Source organism: Pelodiscus sinensis, chromosome 17 (genome assembly GCF_052426305.1).
Source record: "Pelodiscus sinensis isolate ZL-2025 chromosome 17, ASM5242630v1, whole genome shotgun sequence".
NCBI classification, from domain to species: Eukaryota; Metazoa; Chordata; order Testudines; family Trionychidae; genus Pelodiscus; species Pelodiscus sinensis.
This window is the reverse complement of record NC_143068.1, coordinates 36,719,684-36,747,084: the sequence shown is the minus strand read 5'-3', so window position 1 is coordinate 36,747,084 and position 27,401 is coordinate 36,719,684. Positions and strand designations below refer to the sequence as shown.

At 47.6% G+C, this 27,401-nt stretch overlaps 1 protein-coding gene across 1 annotated transcript in view; it reads left to right on the top strand.

The window, feature by feature from the left end:
- LOC102445996 (protein-glutamine gamma-glutamyltransferase 6) overlaps positions 1-26,804 on the top strand; it is a 34,699-nt gene extending 7,895 nt beyond the window's left edge. Inside the window, exons 4-13 of the mRNA XM_006111067.5 lie at positions 7,180-7,298; positions 15,448-15,576; positions 15,735-15,915; positions 16,391-16,526; positions 19,760-19,863; positions 19,954-20,196; positions 22,933-23,238; positions 24,130-24,293; positions 25,240-25,364; positions 26,651-26,804. Coding sequence (XP_006111129.3) covers positions 7,180-7,298; positions 15,448-15,576; positions 15,735-15,915; positions 16,391-16,526; positions 19,760-19,863; positions 19,954-20,196; positions 22,933-23,238; positions 24,130-24,293; positions 25,240-25,364; positions 26,651-26,804 — 1,661 coding nt within the window. The remainder of the gene's footprint in view (positions 1-7,179; positions 7,299-15,447; positions 15,577-15,734; positions 15,916-16,390; positions 16,527-19,759; positions 19,864-19,953; positions 20,197-22,932; positions 23,239-24,129; positions 24,294-25,239; positions 25,365-26,650) is intronic.
- The last annotated feature ends 597 nt before the right edge of the window (positions 26,805-27,401 follow it).

Sequence of the window (27,401 nt, the reverse complement as noted above, 5' to 3'; positions counted from 1 at the left end):
ACAAGGGGAGGGAAGGGGCAAGGTGAAGAGAGGAAGGGGCTTGTACTGAGGGGAGGGGTCAGGGCAGGAGAAGAAAGGGGCAGGGTGGTGGAGAGACAAATGCCAGGAGGCCAAGAGGACACAATAAGGAAAAGAGCAGGTGGGGGAAGGGAGGGAAGGTGTCAGTTGGGGTGAGAGAAGGGAGAGGTTAGCGTGATGCTGGAAGAAGGGAGGGACAATGGGTGCTGGGGGAAGAGGGGTTGAAAGGAGGGGTGGGCATGAGGATGGCAGGGGATAGAGCAAGTCATGCATGACGGCACAGAGGGACATGAGGAGAACTGGGACAGAGGGTGGGCATGAGGGAGAAAGAGGGAAAGGGGGCAGGGGGCAGTGAGGGAAGGGGGGAGGCACCAGGAGGGTAAGGAAGGCAGGGGCAGTGAGGGAAGGGGGAGGCACCAGGAGGGTAAGGAAGACAGGGACAGTGAGGGAAGGGGGAGGCACCAGGAGGGTAAGGAAGGCAGGGGCAGTGAGGGAAGGGGGAGGCACCAGGAGGGTAAGGAAGACAGGGACAGTGAGGGAAAGGGGAGGCACCAGGAGGGTAAGGAAGGCAGGGACAGTGAGGGAAGGGGGAGGCACCAGGAGGGTAAGGAAGGCAGGGACAGTGAGGGAAGGGGGAGGCACCAGGAGGGTAAGGAAGGCAGGGGCAGTGAGGGAAGGGGGAGGCACCAGGAGGGTAAGGAAGGCAGGGGCAGTGAGAGAAGGGGGAGGCACCAGGAGGGTAAGGAAGGCAGGGGCAGTGAGAGAAGGGGGAGGCACCAGGAGGGTAAGGAAGGCAGGGGCAGTGAGGGAAGGGGGAGGCACCAGGAGGGTAAGGAAGGCAGGGACAGTGAGGGAAGGGGGGAGGCACCAGGAGGGTAAGGAAGACAGGGACAGTGAGGGAAAGGGGAGGCACCAGGAGGGTAAGGAAGGCAGGGACAGTGAGGGAAGGGGGGAGGCACCAGGAGGGTAAGGAAGGCAGGGACAGTGAGGGAAGGGGGAGGCACCAGGAGGGTAAGGAAGGCAGGGACAGTGAGGGAAGGGGGGAGGCACCAGGAGGGTAAGGAAGGCAGGGACAGTGAGGGAAGGGGGAGACACCAGGAGGGTAAGGAAGGCAGGGTCAGTGAGGGAAGGGGGAGGCACCAGGAGGGTAAGGAAGGCAGGGTCAGTGAGGGAAGGGGGAGGCACCAGGAGGGTAAGGAAGGCAGGGACAGTGAGGGAAGGGGGAGGCACCAGGAGGGTAAGGAAGACAGGGGCAGTGAGGGAAGGGGGAGGCACCAGGAGGGTAAGGAAGGCAGGGGACAGTGAGGGAAGGGGGGAGGCACCAAGAGGGTAAGGAAGGCAGGGGCAGTGAGGGAAGGGGGAGGCACCAGGAGGGTAAGGAAGGCAGGGACAGTGAGGGAAAGGGGAGGCACCAGGAGGGTAAGGAAGGCAGGGACAGTGAGGGAAGGGGGAGGCACCAGGAGGGTAAGGAAGGCAGGGACAGTGAGGGAAGGGGGAGGCACCAGGAGGGTAAGGAAGGCAGGGACAGTGGGGGAAGGGGGAGGCACCAGGAGGGTAAGGAAGGCAGGGACAGTGGGGGAAGGGGGAGGCACCAGGAGGGTAAGGAAGACAGGGACAGTGAGGGAAAGGGGAGGCACCAGGAGGGTAAGGAAGGCAGGGACAGTGAGGGAAAGGGGAGGCACCAGGAGGGTAAGGAAGGCAGGGACAGTGAGGGAAGGGGGAGGCACCAGGAGGGTAAGGAAGGCAGGGGCAGTGAGGGAAGGGGGAGGCACCAGGAGGGTAAGGAAGGCAGGGACAGTGAGGGAAAGGGGAGGCACCAGGAGGGTAAGGAAGGCAGGGGCAGTGAGAGAAGGGGGAGGCACCAGGAGGGTAAGGAAGGCAGGGACAGTGAGGGAAGGGGGAGGCACCAGGAGGGTAAGGAAGGCAGGGGCAGTGAGGGAAGGGGGAGGCACCAGGAGGGTAAGGAAGGCAGGGACAGTGAGGGAAGGGGGAGGCACCAGGAGGGTAAGGAAGGCAGGGGCAGTGAGGGAAGGGGGAGGCACCAGGAGGGTAAGGAAGGCAGGGACAGTGAGGGAAGGGGGAGGCACCAGGAGGGTAAGGAAGGCAGGGGCAGTGAGGGAAGGGGGAGGCACCAGGAGGGTAAGGAAGGCAGGGACAGTGAGGGAAGGGGGAGGCACCAGGAGGGTAAGGAAGGCAGGGGCAGTGAGGGAAGGGGGAGGCACCAGGAGGGTAAGGAAGGCAGGGACAGTGAGGGAAGGGGGAGGCACCAGGAGGGTAAGGAAGACAGGGACAGTGAGGGAAGGGGGGAGGCACCAGGAGGGTAAGGAAGGCAGGGGCAGTGAGGGAAAGGGGAGGCACCAGGAGGGTAAGGAAGGCAGGGACAGTGAGGGAAGGGGGAGGCACCAGGAGGGTAAGGAAGGCAGGGACAGTGAGGGAAGGGGGAGGCACCAGGAGGGTAAGGAAGGCAGGGACAGTGAGGGAAAGGGGAGGCACCAGGAGGGTAAGGAAGGCAGGGACAGTGAGGGAAGGGGGGAGGCACCAGGAGGGTAAGGAAGGCAGGGGCAGTGAGGGAAAGGGGAGGCACCAGGAGGGTAAGGAAGGCAGGGACAGTGAGGGAAGGGGGAGGCACCAGGAGGGTAAGGAAGGCAGGGGCTGTGAGGGAAAGGGGAGGCACCAGGAGGGTAAGGAAGGCAGGGACAGTGAGGGAAGGGGGAGGCACCAGGAGGGTAAGGAAGGCAGGGGCAGTGAGGGAAAGGGGAGGCACCAGGAGGGTAAGGAAGGCAGGGACAGTGAGGGAAGGGGGAGGCACCAGGAGGGTAAGGAAGGCAGGGGCAGTGAGGGAAGGGGGAGGCACCAGGAGGGTAAGGAAGGCAGGGGCAGTGAGGGAAGGGGGAGGCACCAGGAGGGTAAGGAAGGCAGGGGCAGTGAGGGAAAGGGGAGGCACCAGGAGGGTAAGGAAGGCAGGGGCAGTGAGGGAAAGGGGAGGCACCAGGAGGGTAAGGAAGGCAGGGGCAGTGAGGGAAGGGGGAGGCACCAGGAGGGTAAGGAAGGCAGGGACAGTGAGGGAAGGGGGAGGCACCAGGAGGGTAAGGAAGGCAGGGACAGTGAGGGAAAGGGGAGGCACCAGGAGGGTAAGGAAGGCAGGGGCAGTGAGGGAAGGGGGAGGCACCAGGAGGGTAAGGAAGGCAGGGGCAGTGAGGGAAGGGGGAGGCACCAGGAGGGTAAGGAAGGCAGGGGCAGTGAGGGAAAGGGGAGGCACCAGGAGGGTAAGGAAGGCAGGGACAGTGAGGGAAGGGGGAGGCACCAGGAGGGTAAGGAAGGCAGGGGCAGTGAGGGAAGGGGGAGGCACCAGGAGGGTAAGGAAGGCAGGGACAGTGAGGGAAGGGGGAGGCACCAGGAGGGTAAGGAAGGCAGGGACAGTGAGGGAAGGGGGAGGCACCAGGAGGGTAAGGAAGGCAGGGACAGTGAGGGAAGGGGGAGGCACCAGGAGGGTAAGGAAGGCAGGGGCAGTGAGGGAAGGGGGAGGCACCAGGAGGGTAAGGAAGGCAGGGGACAGTGAGGGAAGGGGGAGGCACCAGGAGGGTAAGGAAGGCAGGGGCAGTGAGGGAAAGGGGAGGCACCAGGAGGGTAAGGAAGACAGGGACAGTGAGGGAAGGGGGAGGCACCAGGAGGGTAAGGAAGACAGGGACAGTGAGGGAAAGGGGAGGCACCAGGAGGGTAAGGAAGGCAGGGACAGTGAGGGAAGGGGGAGGCACCAGGAGGGTAAGGAAGGCAGGGACAGTGAGGGAAGGGGGAGGCACCAGGAGGGTAAGGAAGGCAGGGGCAGTGAGGGAAGGGGGAGGCACCAGGAGGGTAAGGAAGGCAGGGGACAGTGAGGGAAGGGGGAGGCACCAGGAGGGTAAGGAAGGCAGGGGCAGTGAGGGAAGGGGGAGGCACCAGGAGGGTAAGGAAGGCAGGGACAGTGAGGGAAGAGGGAGGCACCAGGAGGGTGCAGGGCTAAGGGAAGGTGCAGGTGCCAGGGGATTCTGAGGGTGAAGCAGAGGGGCAGACATGTGGAGGGGAGGGACAGGCACCCAAGGACAGAGGAGAGAAGCAGGGCAGGTGAATAGAGGTAGGTGTTAGGAGAGGGGATGGGGAGGGGTAGCTACACATGATCAGAGTATGGCTAGAGAAGGGCTGGTGCAGGGGAGTGGGGCAGGTGCCATGAGGGCTGAGGGGAGTGAGAAGAGCAGGAGTCAGGACAGCAGAGGAGGGTGAGGGTGGGGGGCAGCACGCACCAGGGGAGCAGATGCAGTGAGGGGAGGGGAGTTGCCAGGGGACCACTCTGGCAGCAGAGGGAAAGGGGAGAGGTTTGGAAGATATTTATTAATGTGAGTGCCACAGTGGCACACAGCAGAACAAGTGCACATGGATGCAATACTGGCACACAAGACAAAATTCATGAGGGGTGTTCTGTGGGGGCCAAACTCCTCCCTATTGGTAGGACGGTGGGAGGCGTTCTTAGAAGGGTCACACAACACCCTTTACTTAGACTCATAGACTTTAAGGTCAGAAGGGACCATTATGATCATCTAGTCTGACCCCCCCCGCACAGTGCAGGCCATAGAATCTCACCCACCCCTCCTAGAATAATCCTCTCACCTAGATCTCAGATATTGAAGCCTTCAAATACTTTGAAGACCCCAAGATGCAGAGAATCCTCCAGCTGTGACCCGTGCCCCATGCTACAGAGGAAGGCGAAAAACCTCCAGGGCCTCTGCCAATCTACCCTGGAGGAAAATTCCTTCCCGACCCCAAATATGACGATCAGCTAAACCCTGAGCATGTGGGCAAGACTCACCAGCCAGACACCCAGAAAGTTCTCTATAGTAACTCCTATCATCCCTCCATTGGCCTATTTCCCACTGATAATGAATGGTCAATTAGTTACCAAGATCATGTTATCTCATCAAACCATCCCCTTCATAAACCCATCTAGTTTAATCTTGAAACCAGATAGATCTTTTGCCCCCACTACTTCCCTTGGAAGGCCGTTCCAGAACCTCACTCCTCTAATGGTTAGAAACCTTTGTCTAATCTCTAGTCTAAACTTCCTACTAGCCAGCTTATATCCATTTGATCTTGTGTCCACATTGGTATTAAGCTTAAATAATTCTTCTCCCTCCCTGGTATTCATCCCTCTAATATATTTAAAAAGTGCAATCATGTCCCCCCTCGGCCTTCTTTTGGTTAAGGTCATGTGTCCATCCTGACCCTGGGAGTACTACCTCCAGGGGTGGGACTTCTTGTGGCAGGGGGTGTGACTAACTGGGGACACGGGGTGTGGCTAATGTGTCCCTAATTTTGGTTCAGAAAATATTAATAGAGGACAAATAAGCCATTAATTGTTGCACTTTTGCTGAAAAATAAACAAATAAAAATCCAACCCTACACATGTGCCTAGACTCACACCCCTTCTCGGTCCTCTCCCCACATGTAAAGACATCACATCACCGGACAGAAAGGTCACAATCACTTTGCTTGTAGCTCTTGTGTAATTAAAGCTGGAATGCTGTTGCATTTAACTGTGGCCAGCACAATACAATAAATTGAAAAATGAAGAGTTCAGAAAAGTTAACAAAACTAATCAAGGGTTTGGAGGGGTGAAGAAAGATTAAGAAATACAATATGGCAAACCTCAACTATTCAAAAGTCATAAGTCAATTCCTTCCTCTCAAAACCCATGAAATTTCTTTACTCATGAGATCTTTAGAATAGCAATTTAAATATATATATATATTTGCATTCTAAAATTAGTACCCTTAGGGAGCCATATTTTAAAGCTTTTTCTTTGCAACCATGAGGCCTAAGAAGTTATTTAAAAAAAACAGAAAGCTTAGATTTTCATATGATTACAGGTATCCAGAAGCTTTAAGAAAAAGTACCCAATCTCAAGAGCTGGCTACACATGTGTACCACTTAGCTGAGGGGAACTCATAAGAGGCTACAAACCCATGAAAAGCAAAAACAACAAAGGAGAGTGACCTCAGAGTGGTAGGCAAGGGTATAACCAAGAAGCAGTGAAGTGAAATTAACAGAGGGAACATTCAGGCCTGGTCTACACCAAAAACAAGGAGTCCTGTGATACCATGAAGACTAATAGATTTATTAGGGCATAAGCTTGCCGGTAAACCCATATTCAGATGACTAGATGTAACAATCAGATGTATTCCTTGCATTAGTAGATCCACTAACTCAGAAAAGCCAAAAAACAACCCTGACTTCGGCTGAAATTTATCGTATGTTGTTGCCAGAAAGGCCTAGAACTCACAAAATACTGGGTTACATCAAGGGAATAAAAAAAGGTTTAGGTGGCTTTGAGCTTATTGAATTAATTTAGAATGTGCCCTCCTGAAAGCACTGGAACTGTATCTAAGATTTCTACTCTATTTATACAGCTGCCTAAGGTAGTTTTTAACCACATACTTGCTAGGTGATATAAAAAAAATAAGAAATGTGCCTGTTAAGCAAAATATGTTATGATATTTGAATAGCAAGTTATAAACTATAAGCAAAACAGAAAGAAAGAAAGAAAGAAAGAAAGAAAGAAAGAAAGAAAGAAAGAAAGAAAGAAAGAAAGAAAGAAAGAAAGAAAGAAAGAAAGAAAGAAAGAAAGAAAGAAAGAAAGAAAGAAAGAAAGAAAGAAAGAAAGAAAGAAAGAAAGAAAGAAAGAAATGAAGCTTTGCATAGTTTGGCTAAGAGAAAGAATGGAAAATTACTCTCAAAAGAGCTTCATGCTGCCAAGACTGGAACAGTATGGAAGGAACACGTATCTTGCAGGTTTACAGGAAATAATCACAAATGTGACATTAACATATGACTGGATAATGCAAATATGTAATCAACTGTAAAATATAAGGGGCAAGAAAACATTGTAAACAAGCAAGATTGAAACTCCAGGATCGAGAGAAAGTTGGAACATAAATGAGCTGCAACCTCTCTCACTGTACTGGGTAAAATATTAACCCTTTTTGTAGGGAGTGATGATAAATCTCTGCTGTATAATCATTCATTCATAAATTAATTGAACGTGTTCATCTGATGACTCAATAAGATAAAAGGAATCCTCTTACAGCGTCCTCGATTATAGGTGCAACAGCACATCTAACTTTGAGCTTTCAGGTGATGATGTCTACGTAGCGAATGAAGATGCACGACAGGAATACGTTCTGGATGAAAATGGACTGATCTTTATTGGAAATGCAAACCATATTGAAGCTAGAGGATGGTACTATGGGCAGGTAAGAGCCTAAGAACAGCCACATTGGGTCAGAACAATAGCCCATTTAGCCCAGTGTCCTCTCATCTGACAGCAGCCAATGTCTGATGCATCGAAGGGAACGAACAGAATAGGACAATCTTTAAGAAATCCGATCGTGTGTGTCCAGTCCCAGCACCTGGCAGTCAGAAGCTTAGGAATGCCAAACTAAGCATGAAGTTGCATCCCTGACCATCGTGCCAAATGGCCCTAATTCTGTTCTGAACTCTGTTACACTTTTAGCCTTCACACCCCACGTGGGAATGAGTTCCAAATGCTGACTGTGTATTGTGTGAAGAAATACTTCCTTTCCTTCGCTTTAAACCCGCTGCCTATTAATTTCATCGGGCAACAGCTAGTGCTTGTGTTATGTTAAGGGGGGTAAACAGGACTTCTTTGTATTTGGTCTCCACATAGTCAGGATTTTATAGACCATCCTATTTCTCCCCATCATCTCTCTTCTAAACTGAAGAGTCCCGGTCTTCTCAATCTCTCCTCATATGGAAGCTGTTCCCTGCCCTTACGTTTGTGTCCTTCTCTTTTCCGGTTCTAATTTATCTTTTTGGAGATGGGGCAACAAGAACTGCATGCAGTCTTAACTGTGCAAGCATAACATTGATTCATACAGTAGCTTTACTGTATTTGCTGTTTTATTGCTTATCCCCTTCCTACAGGTGCTGGCTTCTTTGACCACCCCGACATTTTCAGAGAGCTCCAAAATCTCTTTGTTGGGTCATAATAGCTAATTTAGATCCCGTCAGTTTGTATTATGGTTCCCAATATACCTTGCTTTGCAACTATCAACATTGAATTTCATCTGCCATTTTGTTGCCCAGTCACCTAATTTTGAGAGATCCCTTTACAGTCTCCTTTGGATTTAACTATTTTGAGTATTTTTGTATCAGCTGCAGGATCTCCTTTGGAGCCTTTTTTACAAACTCATCTACACGTCTTTTGGCACATTTGATCAGAGCACGGGTATGCTGCGAGCTGCCATTCACACCTTCTAGCTCCAGTGCAGAAATACCCTACAAAACACCAAATGGCTCATTCTAGGCTAGGAAACAGTGTTCAAGTGGCAGCTAGTCAAACTGGTCAGTCTGGAGTGGCTGAGAAATGTTTAAACATTTGCAATAGGACTGCTGGAGCATTGCTGTATATTTTTGTGTTTCAGTCCTGAGATGTTTGGGAATTCCAACACGTTTGATTACAAACTTCAATTCTGCCCATGATGCGGATGGAAACCTGAGTATTGATAAATACTATGACAGTGCTGGACGGAGCCTTAACATCAGCAGAGACTCCTCATGGTAAATAGAAAAGCTTCTGCCTCTCAGGAGTCCTGTGGCACCTTATAGAGACTATCCGAAGTGTTGGCGCATAAGCTTTCGTGGGCAAAGACCCACTTCGTCAGATGCTCCAGCACTTCGGTTAGTCTCTAAGGTGCCACAGGACTCCGCGCCGCTTTTGCAGATTCAGACTAACACGGCTCCCCCTCTGCTATTCTGCATCTCAGCAACATCCAGGGATAGAGCATCAGTTACCATAAAAGCAACACCAGTTCGGTCTTTGCACTAGTAAACCCAGCACTGCAGCAGCAGCCTCTCATCTTATTAAGGCTGGCTCCTGTAGCTAGTCTCCCACCCCCACCCCCACCCGCCGCTCTCTTCCCCTCCCCATGGGCTGTGCCCAGCTGCCACTCACCAGGCTGGAGGACTCAAGAAGAGCTGCGAGTAGCCACACTCCCAGCCTGAAAAGAGTGACCCCTTCTCCTTCACCCACTGCTCTTCCTGACTCCTCCAGCCAGCAGGCTCACGCCACTCACCACTGCCAATGCCTCCTGCCTGCTCCCCTGAGGCTGCAGGTGATACTCCAACCTTCCCATTCTACCCCTGCAGCCCTCCTCCAGCGAGAGGGGCCAGGCCCTCCCTGCAAAGTGTCTCCTCCACAGGAGGTGTGTGCAGATGCTGGGCTGCACTGGGCACCAGCATTGCTAAGGGAAGCCTTGCTTGGGTCTTTTCCTGTAGATGGGTGAGACGGACCGGGCCGTGTCTAGGCACAGCTGAGGGCGTCCGCTCAGGGCGAATTGCTCAAATCCGGGGCTCCTTACAGCCCCCAGACTGGTGACCTCTCCTAACAGGCCACAAACCAGTCCCACAGAGCGCTTCAGCTGCCTGCCTGAAGCCTCCCGAGCAAAACCCCTCCGACACCCCAGCAATATCCGTGCCCCAGATGGCCCCGGGCCTCATATACCAGTTGGGGGTCTTAGAACCCAATCCCACCTACCCCGAACAAGTCCTGTCCGGTTCCAAGAAACCAGCCACAGATCCCTGGTCAATTTACCCTCTGGACCTTACCCACAAATCATGCTGGGCCAATCCTTTAGCATCTAACAACTAAAGGTTTATTATTACAATAAAGAAAAGCATGAGAGTAAGGTTGTTAAAGGATAGTACATTACATGCACCGAATCTCCCAGTTCTCGATGCAGGCTCTAGCAGAGATGTTACAGCTGCTGGCTTAAAAGTCCTTGTTGCGCATCCTAGGATCAGGATGGGTCCACAGTTCTTCCTGGCTCTTTGATCCCTGCACTGCTGCCTCTGGGATGAAGGGCTGAGCTGAGTACCAAGATGGACTCGACCACATGGCATCTTTATCCCTCCTTCCTGGTCTCTTCTTGGCTGCAGCAGGTCACCTGGCCAGCGGCCTATCCCTGTGTTCCCTGCTGGCAGCCCTCAGGTGTCAGCCCTCATTCTGTGTGTCCTTGGCCCATTGAGTGCCATTGTCCCACAGGGCCTCGCTAATTAGCATGTCCATAGGCCAGGCTCTGCCCAATGCTAAACCACATGCAGAGAAATATTCACTATCTACACAGATTACAGATTCCTAACTCCACACACAGACATTATACAGTCACATAACTAGCGTACATAGGATTAGCAGACAGTGAGCTTCTATTCAACACCCCACATGGCCCCTTTTATACCATTTTTGGGGCCAACACCCCCACCCATGGGTGCAGCAGTGATCTGGCTGCTTCCCTCAAATTCAGTAACGTGACAATGGGTGATCAAAGTTTATTGACCAGCCTTAAAATTAGACTTTCCCCATATGGGAAAAAACACAAAAACCAGTCCAGAAACAACTGTCTTCCAGCCCTCCACAGATCCAGTAGTTCAGGCATGTAGCTAAAATACCAGCTTGTACCCAGCACTGCCATTAGCTAAGTGTTCAAAAATATGGGTCAAGGCCCAAAAAGCTTTATAATCATGTTGTGTTGTTGACTTTAAAAGTACATTTTTGTATTCTTTTGAAACTGTCTTGTGGTTTCTGAGCCTTTAGATGACTCCCTTCATGTTAGCCAGGTTTTCTCTCTCTTTTTTTTTAAATGAAAGTGGAGATTCCCAAGATTCTCTCAATCACTTCACTCTGTCACTTGGGGCTTTAAGAAAAGCCCAGCTATCACAAGACTCACAAAGTTGCGAGACTTGGCAGCACTGTGTAGTTTCTTGGCTTAATTCTTGTACCAGGAGTCCATTTATTGATGGAGGGCATAATTCCATAGTCTTTTGGCCTCCCTGGCCTCAATCAGTAGTCAGTCCTTTTTCTTCACCAGGGCTCATTGGTTCCTTACCCTGATAAGACAGGATTGAAGGGGACTGGAGTCTTCCTTTTTTCCTTCCCTTGTGAAAGCCACCATCTTAAGGCCCCAGGACAAAATTAAAATTGGAAAAGATACATAGAAGGGCAGCAAAAATGATCGGGGTATGAAACAGCTTCCACCTGATTAAAAAGACTGAAAGACTGTTCAGTTTGGAAAACACATTTAACCAGAGGGGATAGGACAGAAGCCTATCAAATCATGAATGGTCAGGAGAAAGTGAATAGGAAGTGACATTTACTCCTTCAAACAACACAAGAACCATGGGTGAAATTAATAGGTAGCAGATATAAAAAACAAACAAAAGTACTTTTTACATCATGCATAGTCAACCCATGGAATTCATTGCCAGCGGAGGTTGTGAGGGCTAAAACTAGAACTCTTCAAAAATAATTAGATAAGTTCAATGAGAATAGGTCCAACACTGGCTATTAGCATTCCCATGCTGTGAGCATCCCTGAGCCTCTGACTGCCAGAAGCTCAGAGTGAGTGGATGGCAGGGGATGGATCACTTCATTTCCTCCTCTGAAGCACCTGCCACTGCACTGCCAGAAGACACGACAAAAAGCCTCATAACCCAGGGAGAGCTTTCTTATAGTCAAAAACAACAAAGGAGAGTGACCTCAGAGTGGTAGGCAAGGGTATAACCAAGAAGCAGTGAAGTGAAATTAACAGAGGGAACATTCAGGCCTGGTCTACACCAAAAACAAGGAGTCCTGTGATACCATGAAGACTAATAGATTTATTAGGGCATAAGCTTGCCGGTAAACCCATATTCAGATGACTAGATGTAACAATCAGATGTATTCCTTGCATTAGTAGATCCACTAACTCAGAAAAGCCAAAAAACAACCCTGACTTCGGCTGAAATTTATCGTATGTTGTTGCCAGAAAGGCCTAGAACTCACAAAATACTGGGTTACATCAAGGGAATAAAAAAAGGTTTAGGTGGCTTTGAGCTTATTGAATTAATTTAGAATGTGCCCTCCTGAAAGCACTGGAACTGTATCTAAGATTTCTACTCTATTTATACAGCTGCCTAAGGTAGTTTTTAACCACATACTTGCTAGGTGATATAAAAAAAATAAGAAATGTGCCTGTTAAGCAAAATATGTTATGATATTTGAATAGCAAGTTATAAACTATAAGCAAAACAGAAAGAAAGAAAGAAAGAAAGAAAGAAAGAAAGAAAGAAAGAAAGAAAGAAAGAAAGAAAGAAAGAAAGAAAGAAAGAAAGAAAGAAAGAAAGAAAGAAAGAAAGAAAGAAAGAAAGAAAGAAAGAAAGAAAGAAAGAAAGAAAGAAAGAAAGAAAGAAAGAAAGAAAGAAAGAAAGAAAGAAAGAAATGAAGCTTTGCATAGTTTGGCTAAGAGAAAGAATGGAAAATTACTCTCAAAAGAGCTTCATGCTGCCAAGACTGGAACAGTATGGAAGGAACACGTATCTTGCAGGTTTACAGGAAATAATCACAAATGTGACATTAACATATGACTGGATAATGCAAATATGTAATCAACTGTAAAATATAAGGGGCAAGAAAACATTGTAAACAAGCAAGATTGAAACTCCAGGATCGAGAGAAAGTTGGAACATAAATGAGCTGCAACCTCTCTCACTGTACTGGGTAAAATATTAACCCTTTTTGTAGGGAGTGATGATAAATCTCTGCTGTATAATCATTCATTCATAAATTAATTGAACGTGTTCATCTGATGACTCAATAAGATAAAAGGAATCCTCTTACAGCGTCCTCGATTATAGGTGCAACAGCACATCTAACTTTGAGCTTTCAGGTGATGATGTCTACGTAGCGAATGAAGATGCACGACAGGAATACGTTCTGGATGAAAATGGACTGATCTTTATTGGAAATGCAAACCATATTGAAGCTAGAGGATGGTACTATGGGCAGGTAAGAGCCTAAGAACAGCCACATTGGGTCAGAACAATAGCCCATTTAGCCCAGTGTCCTCTCATCTGACAGCAGCCAATGTCTGATGCATCGAAGGGAACGAACAGAATAGGACAATCTTTAAGAAATCCGATCGTGTGTGTCCAGTCCCAGCACCTGGCAGTCAGAAGCTTAGGAATGCCAAACTAAGCATGAAGTTGCATCCCTGACCATCGTGCCAAATGGCCCTAATTCTGTTCTGAACTCTGTTACACTTTTAGCCTTCACACCCCACGTGGGAATGAGTTCCAAATGCTGACTGTGTATTGTGTGAAGAAATACTTCCTTTCCTTCGCTTTAAACCCGCTGCCTATTAATTTCATCGGGCAACAGCTAGTGCTTGTGTTATGTTAAGGGGGGTAAACAGGACTTCTTTGTATTTGGTCTCCACATAGTCAGGATTTTATAGACCATCCTATTTCTCCCCATCATCTCTCTTCTAAACTGAAGAGTCCCGGTCTTCTCAATCTCTCCTCATATGGAAGCTGTTCCCTGCCCTTACGTTTGTGTCCTTCTCTTTTCCGGTTCTAATTTATCTTTTTGGAGATGGGGCAACAAGAACTGCATGCAGTCTTAACTGTGCAAGCATAACATTGATTCATACAGTAGCTTTACTGTATTTGCTGTTTTATTGCTTATCCCCTTCCTACAGGTGCTGGCTTCTTTGACCACCCCGACATTTTCAGAGAGCTCCAAAATCTCTTTGTTGGGTCATAATAGCTAATTTAGATCCCGTCAGTTTGTATTATGGTTCCCAATATACCTTGCTTTGCAACTATCAACATTGAATTTCATCTGCCATTTTGTTGCCCAGTCACCTAATTTTGAGAGATCCCTTTACAGTCTCCTTTGGATTTAACTATTTTGAGTATTTTTGTATCAGCTGCAGGATCTCCTTTGGAGCCTTTTTTACAAACTGGAATGGCATTAGCTACCCTAGACAATGTGTGGGGAACATGAAGGGCACATGTCCTTCCCAACACCACAGGCAAGCCAGGCAAGGGACCAACCAGCAGCCGGCAGGACCAGAGCCTCGGGAAGGGAGGTGTGGTCCCCCCCACACACTCACTGGCAGGGCAGGGCAACCGCAGCAACATAGCCCTAGTTCACTTGGGTGCACTGCGCGGGGGAAGGGAGGGACTGTACCCACACTCACCAGCAGGAAGTGGAATGATGCAGCTGTAGGAGCAGAGAAAGGGACCCCACTGCTCCACTTCCCCTGTCGCTGCCAGAGACTGCGGGATGCAAGATCACTCCCCCACAGCTAGTCTCCTGGGTCACATCACTCGGGGAAGAGGCAGGGGTGGAACAAGGATGGGGAAGAGAAGAGGAGAGGAGAGGAGAGGAGAGGAGAGGGGAAGGGCGAAGCAGGGGTGGAGAGAGGTGGCTGCTGGGGCAGAGGCAGTCGTCTCGACCCTTCCCTGGGGTGGAGGGGAGGTCATGGGGTCAGTGCCCCCCATCAGCTATAATCCAATCATGCAGTACAGAAGCAGATTCAAGGGATAGGTTACATAACACAGAGTAGTTCTGCAGGTTTAAAAGCTATAGGCAATTCATTTGAGAACCCAGGTCTTACCCCACCTTTGATCTCATGTACTCTTATGCACATTTGACTCTTTGGGGCATGCATGAGGGGAGTTAGCATGTTTATTTAGAGGTTTGGAGTTTTTTGTCTCCAAGGATAGTTGTTTTGACCATGATTTTTCGTACAACAATTCTGTTCAGGGTAGCTATTAAGGAGGCCAAAGGAGCCCCAACCCAGCATTAATGAGTCTGCTCAGCATCATGACCAGGCAGAAACGATGCCTGAAAAAGAGGTAAAAACCTCAGCAGCAAACAGAGTAGTTCATTTACCCAAATCTCCTTAAGACATCCATTCTTTGCTGACTGCATCCCTCCCTCCTTCACTCACGCCAGCAGGATGAAAAAGGGATGGAGTGGACATCAGCTGATGCAGAGGAAGCCAGTGTGCTGGGGGATTACCCTGGCATTCATTGCAAAGTTTAGAACTATGAGTAGCCTTCTTAGAACAATAACGTAGCCCTCCCTACAGAAAACCACAAAGGTGCTTGCAAGAAGCGATTGGTCTTCCTAACATTTTGTTACTTTCACTTATCAACTTATCTCCTTAGTTTGTAAGGTCTTTGAGGCAAGGACATTCTCTATGTTACATGTTTAGGTAGTGATCCAGATCTAGAGCTGTTAGGATTTGCCATAATACAAATCTAAACAGTGCCAGCCTTGTTTAAATTTCCTTTGAATCAACGCAGTTCTCTGTACCAGCTCATCCCTAGCGTCACTCTATTAGTTACAAAGACATATGTGGCTTATTTTGATTATACCAAACTACTGCAGTTTGTATCCTCTTACTCAGCCAGCAACTCACATGGTTTTGTGGATGTATAGTCCCAATACATCTTTGTGTTGGCATTTTTCAGAAAGAGGAAGTTGCTCAACATTTAAAATGTTGAGTGGTTTGAAGAATTATTTCTTTTACAAGACTTTGTCTCTTCTCGTTACAGTTTCAAGCTGACATTATAAATATCTGTCTTACCCTGCTGGATATGAGCCTGTACTATAATCAGAACCCAGGCACTGATGTGTCCCGCCGAGGAGACCCTAAATACGTGGGTCGGGTGATCAGTTCCATGGTAAAGAATGGGTTATTTTCTCTTGCTTTCAAATACATCAACCACCAAAAAGCATTAGCTGCAAAGTGGAACTTAGCAAAGTCCAACAGGACCCTCTGGGTCTGAACAATGTGGCTGTGACTCCTCCTTTTGTTAATTCTGTCTCTCTCGTATTTTAGATCAACGGGAATGACAATGATAATGGAGTGTTGGAGGGAAGCTGGAATGACCATTTTGCTGAGCATGAAAACCCATCCAGATGGAATGGGAGTGTGGTGATCCTCCGCAAGTGGTGTCAAGAGAATTACAAGCCTGTCCAGTATGGCCAGTGCTGGGTTTTCGCAGGCGTGATGTGCACAGGTACAGCTTACATCAACTAATTCTATTGACATGGAATCTGTGGCCTCCACCACTGCACAAGGATCTGTGTACATTGTAAGCTGGAGTTAACGTGCCAGCTCTGGTCAAGTGAGTGTGTTAAAAATAGGTGAGCCCTGGCCGTGCAAGCATCAGGAAGGGGCTAGCCACCTTCAGTACAGTCCCATCTGAGACTCAAGGACTCAAGGTACGTACTTCAGGCACGTAGCTCCTGACACCATCTCATCTACACGTCTTTTGGCACATTTGATCAGAGCACGGGTATGCTGCGAGCTGCCATTCACACCTTCTAGCTCCAGTGCAGAAATACCCTACAAAACACCAAATGGCTCATTCTAGGCTAGGAAACAGTGTTCAAGTGGCAGCTAGTCAAACTGGTCAGTCTGGAGTGGCTGAGAAATGTTTAAACATTTGCAATAGGACTGCTGGAGCATTGCTGTATATTTTTGTGTTTCAGTCCTGAGATGTTTGGGAATTCCAACACGTTTGATTACAAACTTCAATTCTGCCCATGATGCGGATGGAAACCTGAGTATTGATAAATACTATGACAGTGCTGGACGGAGCCTTAACATCAGCAGAGACTCCTCATGGTAAATAGAAAAGCTTCTGCCTCTCAGGAGTCCTGTGGCACCTTATAGAGACTATCCGAAGTGTTGGCGCATAAGCTTTCGTGGGCAAAGACCCACTTCGTCAGATGCTCCAGCACTTCGGTTAGTCTCTAAGGTGCCACAGGACTCCGCGCCGCTTTTGCAGATTCAGACTAACACGGCTCCCCCTCTGCTATTCTGCATCTCAGCAACATCCAGGGATAGAGCATCAGTTACCATAAAAGCAACACCAGTTCGGTCTTTGCACTAGTAAACCCAGCACTGCAGCAGCAGCCTCTCATCTTATTAAGGCTGGCTCCTGTAGCTAGTCTCCCACCCCCACCCCCACCCGCCGCTCTCTTCCCCTCCCCATGGGCTGTGCCCAGCTGCCACTCACCAGGCTGGAGGACTCAAGAAGAGCTGCGAGTAGCCACACTCCCAGCCTGAAAAGAGTGACCCCTTCTCCTTCACCCACTGCTCTTCCTGACTCCTCCAGCCAGCAGGCTCACGCCACTCACCACTGCCAATGCCTCCTGCCTGCTCCCCTGAGGCTGCAGGTGATACTCCAACCTTCCCATTCTACCCCTGCAGCCCTCCTCCAGCGAGAGGGGCCAGGCCCTCCCTGCAAAGTGTCTCCTCCACAGGAGGTGTGTGCAGATGCTGGGCTGCACTGGGCACCAGCATTGCTAAGGGAAGCCTTGCTTGGGTCTTTTCCTGTAGATGGGTGAGACGGACCGGGCCGTGTCTAGGCACAGCTGAGGGCGTCCGCTCAGGGCGAATTGCTCAAATCCGGGGCTCCTTACAGCCCCCAGACTGGTGACCTCTCCTAACAGGCCACAAACCAGTCCCACAGAGCGCTTCAGCTGCCTGCCTGAAGCCTCCCGAGCAAAACCCCTCCGACACCCCAGCAATATCCGTGCCCCAGATGGCCCCGGGCCTCATATACCAGTTGGGGGTCTTAGAACCCAATCCCACCTACCCCGAACAAGTCCTGTCCGGTTCCAAGAAACCAGCCACAGATCCCTGGTCAATTTACCCTCTGGACCTTACCCACAAATCATGCTGGGCCAATCCTTTAGCATCTAACAACTAAAGGTTTATTATTACAATAAAGAAAAGCATGAGAGTAAGGTTGTTAAAGGATAGTACATTACATGCACCGAATCTCCCAGTTCTCGATGCAGGCTCTAGCAGAGATGTTACAGCTGCTGGCTTAAAAGTCCTTGTTGCGCATCCTAGGATCAGGATGGGTCCACAGTTCTTCCTGGCTCTTTGATCCCTGCACTGCTGCCTCTGGGATGAAGGGCTGAGCTGAGTACCAAGATGGACTCGACCACATGGCATCTTTATCCCTCCTTCCTGGTCTCTTCTTGGCTGCAGCAGGTCACCTGGCCAGCGGCCTATCCCTGTGTTCCCTGCTGGCAGCCCTCAGGTGTCAGCCCTCATTCTGTGTGTCCTTGGCCCATTGAGTGCCATTGTCCCACAGGGCCTCGCTAATTAGCATGTCCATAGGCCAGGCTCTGCCCAATGCTAAACCACATGCAGAGAAATATTCAGTATCTACACAGATTACAGATTCCTAACTCCACACACAGACATTATACAGTCACATAACTAGCGTACATAGGATTAGCAGACAGTGAGCTTCTATTCAACACCCCACATGGCCCCTTTTATACCATTTTTGGGGCCAACACCCCCACCCATGGGTGCAGCAGTGATCTGGCTGCTTCCCTCAAATTCAGTAACGTGACAATGGGTGATCAAAGTTTATTGACCAGCCTTAAAATTAGACTTTCCCCATATGGGAAAAAACACAAAAACCAGTCCAGAAACAACTGTCTTCCAGCCCTCCACAGATCCAGTAGTTCAGGCATGTAGCTAAAATACCAGCTTGTACCCAGCACTGCCATTAGCTAAGTGTTCAAAAATATGGGTCAAGGCCCAAAAAGCTTTATAATCATGTTGTGTTGTTGACTTTAAAAGTACATTTTTGTATTCTTTTGAAACTGTCTTGTGGTTTCTGAGCCTTTAGATGACTCCCTTCATGTTAGCCAGGTTTTCTCTCTCTTTTTTTTTAAATGAAAGTGGAGATTCCCAAGATTCTCTCAATCACTTCACTCTGTCACTTGGGGCTTTAAGAAAAGCCCAGCTATCACAAGACTCACAAAGTTGCGAGACTTGGCAGCACTGTGTAGTTTCTTGGCTTAATTCTTGTACCAGGAGTCCATTTATTGATGGAGGGCATAATTCCATAGTCTTTTGGCCTCCCTGGCCTCAATCAGTAGTCAGTCCTTTTTCTTCACCAGGGCTCATTGGTTCCTTACCCTGATAAGACAGGATTGAAGGGGACTGGAGTCTTCCTTTTTTCCTTCCCTTGTGAAAGCCACCATCTTAAGGCCCCAGGACAAAATTAAAATTGGAAAAGATACATAGAAGGGCAGCAAAAATGATCGGGGTATGAAACAGCTTCCACCTGATTAAAAAGACTGAAAGACTGTTCAGTTTGGAAAACACATTTAACCAGAGGGGATAGGACAGAAGCCTATCAAATCATGAATGGTCAGGAGAAAGTGAATAGGAAGTGACATTTACTCCTTCAAACAACACAAGAACCATGGGTGAAATTAATAGGTAGCAGATATAAAAAACAAACAAAAGTACTTTTTACATCATGCATAGTCAACCCATGGAATTCATTGCCAGCGGAGGTTGTGAGGGCTAAAACTAGAACTCTTCAAAAATAATTAGATAAGTTCAATGAGAATAGGTCCAACACTGGCTATTAGCATTCCCATGCTGTGAGCATCCCTGAGCCTCTGACTGCCAGAAGCTCAGAGTGAGTGGATGGCAGGGGATGGATCACTTCATTTCCTCCTCTGAAGCACCTGCCACTGCACTGCCAGAAGACACGACAAAAAGCCTCATAACCCAGGGAGAGCTTTCTTATAGTCTATGTGCTTAATATTGCCACTGAGCAGCCACGCCCCTGCCTATGGTATATTGCCTCTAGTCTTCCTTTTTTGCTCTCACTCCTTTTACGGTCGTTTTTATGACCTGCCTCCCACAGACTGCAGCCCCGTTTCTGAGCTCAGCGTCTCTCACTCTTCTGACAGACAGAAGGTGCCATCTGGGGAAGTGGCTAGTTCTGCAGGTGCCTCCTATATAGTTCTAGATTGATGGGCTGGATGTCTGCCCTTCTTTTGAACCACGCCTCTGATCATTCTCACCTACAGGGATTATCATGTCTGGAACGAAGTTTGGTTCATTCGAAGAGATTTGGGAACATCATACAGTGGATGGCAGGTTCTAGATTCAACTCCGCAAGAGCAAAGCAAAGGTAACAGATAAAGTTCTTTTTATGAGATCATGTCCCTTTGCTGAGACTTCAAGTGCCTAAAACGCTTGCTGCTTTTTCTTCATGCCGTAGGGATATTTCAGTGTGGTCCTGCTTCAGTCAGAGCCATCAAAGAAGGTGATGTAGACTTGGATTATGACACTCTATTTGTGTTTACGGAGGTGAACGCCGACTGCAACCAATGGATTATCTACAAAGATGGAACTAGGAAAAAAGCGTATTGTGACACTGAGAGAATTGGCAAAGCCATCAGCACTAAAGCTGTGGGCAGTAATTCTCGTGTGGACGTGACTAACAATTATAAATATCCAGAAGGTAAAAGAAAACTAACCCTTTTAGTTTCCTCTTGGGGTTCTCAGCATCGGAGGGTTAGGACTGATTCCATATTTTGGTTTCATCACTTCTCTGCTTCATTTGGAACAATATTTCTGGCTATACTGTTTTCAGTCTCTTAAAAAACAATGGGTACCCCATTGTTGGTGTTGTGCGCTGGATAGAAACTTTAGCAGGAAGTGCACTGACCAATATTCTACAATATACAGATTCATAGAGTTGATAGGTACATTTTGCTACCCAAAGCAAACCTGCAGTTAAAATCACCTGAAAGAGTCAAATGACTGTAGAAGAACCACTAAAATCTTTGAAACTGAGTCCCATCTGCACCACCAGCTACACAGAACACTGCAGACTTCAGTGCCACCAAGGCACTGGCTTTCTCAAGGTCTTACTCATGCTGTTATCTATGACAGGAAGCGGATCCTTGCATGCAGCCATGCGCACTAGATAGGTTCTGAAATTCTGAGCATTCCCCTGGAACATCACTCTGCTCGGTCATTAATTCTGCTTTACAAATAGGCCAGTTCCATGGTCTCTTCTCCAATGAGCAAAGCTTAACACGTTAACACCTGTGACATGAGGAGATTCAGGTGGCTAAATACTCATCTCAGTTCCTGCATCGTCCTCCTACCTCATACATTCACCAGATCCTCCCCACCAGCCCCTTTCTCCCTTTCCTCAGCAGAAAGATATCACCATCCCCCCAAAGCAAAAAGACCCCACTGTGCTCTACTTAGCAGAGGAAGGATTCACTCCTTCTCCTCGCCTGCCAACCTCTAGCCACTGGCTCATTTACCACCCTGACTCCCAGCCACTTCAGTGTGCAATCACTCTTGGCTGCCCCATCTCCCCTTTGTGGTCCTGGCCTGATAGATGGGCAGAGAAGTAGTAGTGGTGTCAGGTTGTATTTATTCGTATTTTAACATCCCCAGTCCCCCACAAAACACTGTCTTCTAATTGTAGCCTAGCCAGTCTGCGTAGCCAATGTTCCCACCACTCTTACCCTGATGCTCCCTCCAAATGTTTGTTGCACCAGCTTGTTTCAAGCGTTTGTACAGCACAGTCGGGGGGCCAGATCCTGACTGAGGCCTCTGGGCACTACTATAATAGACAAACAATAACAGCACAGGCAGGGCACCAGCACAAATTGTCCCCAGGGAAGAGATGGAGTCAAATCTTCTCTAGACAAGAGTCCCAGCCTTTCTGTGCTCCATACTGCTGTGAGCCTCCTAGACTACTAGCAGTAACAACCCCTCAGAAAACAGTCAAATATTTTCATCCAAGGAACTACTCAGATTTTTAACGGTTAAAACTGTATTAAACTAAATGGAAACAGGTTTAAAATCTGAGCGTGTGACTTCATCCCCCACATAGCTTGTATGATAAATGTTGTAATTTGTCTGCATGTCGTTCCTGGAATACTATGATTCCAGGCCATCCTAACTAAAGCCCAAGATACCTTCCAAAAAACTTGGACTTATAAAGAAACAACTTAAAGCGGGGATTTTCTTCCCTGCAGCTGACTTCCATTTCAGCAAACTGATTGGGGGGGAGGTTGCGCGACTTAAGAGTGGGCAATGGGAGGACTTATAACTCATCAGTTCCTACAAGCATCAGCAACTTTGTTGTGAAATGAATGTATACTGAGGCGACTTATAGCGAGGACGCCCTGTATTAGCTTATCTGTCATGACATGTAGTTCAATTTGTACCTGACAAGCCATGTACAGTAAAACTCCAGTTGTCCAGCATCCAGTGGTCCGGCACTCCTGATAATGCAGCACCACCTGGAACCCAGAACAATAGGAGCTGTTCTGCCCCGGACTTCCCCGAGTCAGCCGCTGGTCAGTTTCAGCAGCGGCTGACTTGGGGACGCCTGGAGCAGAGCAGCTGGGGTGCTGCTGGGTTGGTCCCGCAGCACCACCACCCCAATCCCTCCCACCCCACCCCACCCCACCCCAGACCCCTCATAGCCCCCCCCCTTCCAATAGTCCGGCATAGCTGATAATCCGGCACCCCCTGGGTCCTAAAGGTGCCAGATTATTGGAAGTTTACTGTACATAGGTTGACTATTCAGACTGGCAAGACATGCTTTGTAGAGCTTCCTGGCTTTTGGTTTGAAATGATGCTCATGCTAGAACATCAGTGACTTTCAGACACATTTTCTGAAGTGGCCATTGCTCCTGGGCACTTTGGGCTCGGAATACGAACTGTAAAACATCTGGGACCTGATTTCAAGAAACGCTCAGTGCCTAAAGCATGAACTGAAGATAGTGGGATCTGCAACTGCTCAGATTAAAACATTCTGAGTTGGAAACCTAAAATCAGAGCCCACTTTCTGGGAATTTTGCCCCAGATGTTTTTAAATGCACCGTGAATAGTGCAGGCATTTATTTTCAGCACAGCCTGCAGAGTTACAGAACAAAGTTTTATTGCATGCAGTAGTGAAAAACAGGAGACAACAGGAGCCCTATGGACTAGCAATTAGCAGGACGACAACGTGTTTTATTTTAGTGACTGTTATAATTTCACTGTATCACAAATACTTAGATGTGCAAATCCCAGCTCCAAGGAACTACTCTATAAGAGGGATCTACTAGTACCTTGTGTGGCTCAGTAGTGCACAGAGAGTCTACAGTACCCTCCTTATAACCTTAGCCTTGGATCTGTGTAATGGAGTCACGGCCTGAAATGTACTTGCTTTCCTTTCAACCAGGCTCGCCTGAGGAAAGAGACGTGTATAAAAAGGCCATTGCCAAGGCACGTGGAGCAACGCTCACAGAAAGACTCTCTGAAGTACCTAATGAAACCATTAGGAAACCTGAGATTTCAGGGGTATTCAAGCTGGTTGAAACCCCTGTGTTTGGCAAAGATATCCATCTGAACTTAATTCTCACTAACCCGTCCACTGAAAATAAGCCTGTAAAGGTGAACATAAGTGCATCAACTATCCTGTACACAAGGAGAGCAGTGGCAGAGATCTTGCAAGAAGCCGTCTCTGTTGATCTTGGTTCTAAAGAAGGTAACTTCTCATATCATTGGACAATGAACAAACCCATGTTCTTAAACTGACAAATAACTAGTCACACTCAAATAGACAGGAGGAAGATTCACAAAATGTATATCTACGCCAGTCTTTCAGAATTGCCCAAGAACAATATTTGCTGATCCACCCATTACTAGGATGACTATATAGTAAAACAAAGTCTGACATCCATAAAGGAATTACTCTTTGTGGTGGACTAATGGGTAAGAAAAGGGCTGCAAGACTGGGCCGTGTTCTCCCCCTCTCTCTGTCAACAAGAGAATTTAATAGAGGGCGTACTTGCCGTAAAAACAAATTATGGTAGAGGAAAAGTTTCAGCAAAGCTCCATGTCTTCCTAACAAGGTTGGGGTTTATAAAACAAGTTCAAGATATACAGAACTTCTCCATCCTGGAGAGCTGCAGAGGGGAAAGCGATTTCTTTTTCCATACATAGCAGAAAAACTGTAAGGAGTGAGACAATGAGGAAGAGGATTGGGCTACTCTACAAGGGACCTCGTAATAATTGGACCAATCTTTTATTCATGGGTAAAATCTAGAAAAGGATATGGAGGAATAGACCCAATGTCTTGCCCAGCCAGTTGTCAGCGAACTAAGGACAGATATACAATAAAATGTACAGGGCCAAATTCTGCTTTCAGTTTCACCACTATATCCTCTATTGAAGGCAGTAAGATTAGACTGAAGCAAAGTAGAATTCATAGCAGATAGCAGAACTGTCTGCAGGCAAGAGACTTGCAGGAAGCCAAACATCCCTTCTCTATGCCATCCCATGAACACATACAACTGAGATGACTAGAGGCAGAGTCACCTGGGACAGCTGCGAAATTCCTGGAGTCTGATACTTTCCTAATATGTTTGCATTTTAGAGAAACGGATTCCATTAAAGATCTCTTATGCCCAATATGAAAAGTCCCTTACTGATGACAGAAAGATCTTAGCAACTGCCTTGTGTGAAGTCATGCACTCGCAAGAAGTAAAGATATTGGTGGAGAAGACCATCACTTTAGAGACGCCGAACATCTTCATCAAGGTAAAGAGCTGTTTCCCTGCTGCCCAGAAATGGAAATTCTGGGTTCAAGTGTGAAGATTCAGACCTAGTTTCCCAAAAGCGGCTACTGAGTTATTGTTGCCCAGCTTGAAAAACCTTAAGATGTCAAGCTGCAAATGCAAAAATCAGAGGCTACTTTTGAAACTTTGCCTGGTCTCTCCATGTTTATTAGCACTTGCATTTTCTCTTCTGTAGTACAAATGGATCCAAACAAGTCACTTTCAAAGTCACGTGCCATCAGGTCATTTGTGCTGGATTAGTTATAATTTTTTCCGTTTGTACTTTAATTATTGTAAAGTGTTCTAGATATTCTCAAGTGATATCGCCCTGTCCTGAAATACACACTCGTGGCCTGAATTCACACTAACATTAGGATGATTTATACTGTTTTGCATCTTTAATCACTATCAAGAGCATGCTAAGTGCTCAGTGTACTACAGAAAGTCAGGTAGTAAACTAAAGAACATACCAATTTAATAAGAATAAACCTTAATAAGAATAATACCTTTCTCTGCCTAAGCTAAACTGCATAGTTATACCAGCTCAGCTTCACCCCCACCAACCCATTCTCAAGAGAGCATCTGACACTGCCTAAGTATCAGAGGGCTAACGGTGTTATTCTGTATCTGCAAAAACAAGAAGTCCTGTGGCAACTTAAAGATGTATTGGGTATAAGCTTTCATGGGCAAAGACCCACTTCATCAGATGCATCTGACAAAGTGTTTTGTTCTTCCCCAGGAAAGCTTATGCCCAAATCTGTTCGTCTTTAAGGTGCCACGGGGCTCCTGTTTGTTTTTGCTGACACCTCCTAAGCCATTTAATACCTTCACAAGTGAATGTCCTGCAAGGGGGAAGGAGAAGGCATAAGAACTGTGAATCACCGGAAATATTTCTCTTCCCATCCACCCTCCTCCCCCTGCCTCTTCAGATTCCTGCACAGGTTGTGGTGAACAAGCCTGTTACTGCAGAGATCTCGTATGCCAATCCTCTGCCTGAGCCTGTGAAGGACTGTGTGGTGTTCGTAAAACTGATGAATCAAGAGGTCAAGATAGAGTAAGTAAAAGGGGCACTGTCTGTCCACCGCTTTTGATAAGACTGACAGTGAGTTCTGAACGTGGTTTCTTGCACACAAGAATTAGAACACTTAACATTCATCCCATCTGCATTAGGCATTTGAACCTAAGCATTACACTGCAGATCTTAGGAGAGACACCTTCAGAACAATACCCAGATCCGCTGGATCTGTTCTTGGTGTGCCATCAGGTCTTTAGCATGGGACTTTGTGGTTTTCAGCCAGTCAGTTGGGAATCTTTAGTGCAACACACAAATCAGCAGTAAAACTTCTGGAGATTTCTCATTTTTAGGTGATATTTATAATTCTTGACTTTATGTTTTAAAAAGCTAAAGAAGAGCGTGGTGGGACCGGTGGATGAGGCTTCAGTGAGGCACCGGGAGCAGAGCTTTACATTTCTACTTTTAAATATGTGGGCACGACTAATACTGCATTGACGAGTCCAAGACAGCGTAGCCAGAGAAAAGCTTGCCACAGCTTTCTTCTTCCCAGCATAAGCAAGCAGAGTTGCACTGGATTCCCTTAAAATAAATAAATGTTGGGGAATGGGAAGCAGGAGGGGGGGAGATGCCTTTTCAAAACATGTGAGCGGAGTGCCCCATTAATAATGGTTTTGCTGGGCGTTGGTTTTTTGAGCTCTTCCGTGAGGAATCCAGAATCCTGGGTCTAAGAGCATGTTTTACCAGGAGCTGTCTGGCTTATGCTGCCTATGGGAACTATACAAATCCCTTCAATCCATAGGGTTTGGGGAAATGAAATAGCTCATAAGGTCCCTGGAAACCACTGCCTCTCAACTGCCAGTCCAGTTCATGGGAAAGAAAAAACCCACCCCTCTCTCATCTGTCTCTAGCCAATGATGATGATGTTGCCAGAAACGATGTCAGTAATGCAGATGCCTGGCAAATGAGGGGTCTTTAAAATAAGAGCTTTTGCCCATTCTGAGAACGCAAATCAATAATCTCAACTCTGGACAGTTGGCAACTATGCGTTGCATCCCAATGGAGATGTACAACAGCACACCATTTATCAAGCCAGGTGGTAACATGTTTCTTATTGTGTGCTAACCACACAGGAGCTTCGCGCCCCTGCTAACTCTCCAAAAACAAGATTTGCCTTTCAGTGCTCTTAACCCTCTCTTTGGAATGACATTCTGTAGGTGGCTTTGCTTTTCCTTTCAACTTTAGCTTCTTCCTTGGGCCTCTCTGGGATACAGAAGAGGAGAGCTTCCTATCTGAGCCTGAACTCACTGATGTTTCCTTGGTTTTAGTGTGGCAGACATGGCACCCAGGGAGCGATCACAGATTTACTTTGACTTCACACCCCACAGAAGTGGTGAGATCCAGCTGCAGGTGGACTTCTCTTGCGACAAGTTTTCCTTTGTTAAAGGGTTTGAAACCATTAACGTGGCCCTGGATCAGTGATTCATTGAAACAGCTGTAATGTCTCTGATTATGGGGCCAAGTCCCCATTTCTGCGCTAGCATGAAAACACATTTTCCTCTGCACAATCAGAATGATGACTAAGTGCATTTTCATTCTGAATGTCCTTGTGAAGTGCAAGGCAGGAAAATTCTCCCAATAAATAAAGAGGAAAATAGCTCATCTCTCTGCATTACAACAGGATGACTTCTCTTGCTTCCACATTTCCTTGTCTAATCTCAAATATTTCTATTTGTAGTTTGTTTGGGTTTGGGGTGGGGGTTTTTTGGCCCTCTACTCTGGACGCTTGTCCTACAACAAATGCAAAAACATACAGTATAAAAATGAATAGTTCTGTAGCACCTTAGAGATTAACAAATTATATACACACGTACGCACATTTCTACTTTTAAATATATGGGCACTACTAATATTACATTGTATTAGTACACACACACACACAGTAGGCACGTCAAGGGTTAGATGAATATACAATTAACTGATAAGCCTAGGTTTATCAGTTAATCCTGTCAACTACATGCACTCCCTGCCTTGCTGTCTCTATATCAGAGGCAGCAAGTGGGGGAGGAGGGGAGAAGA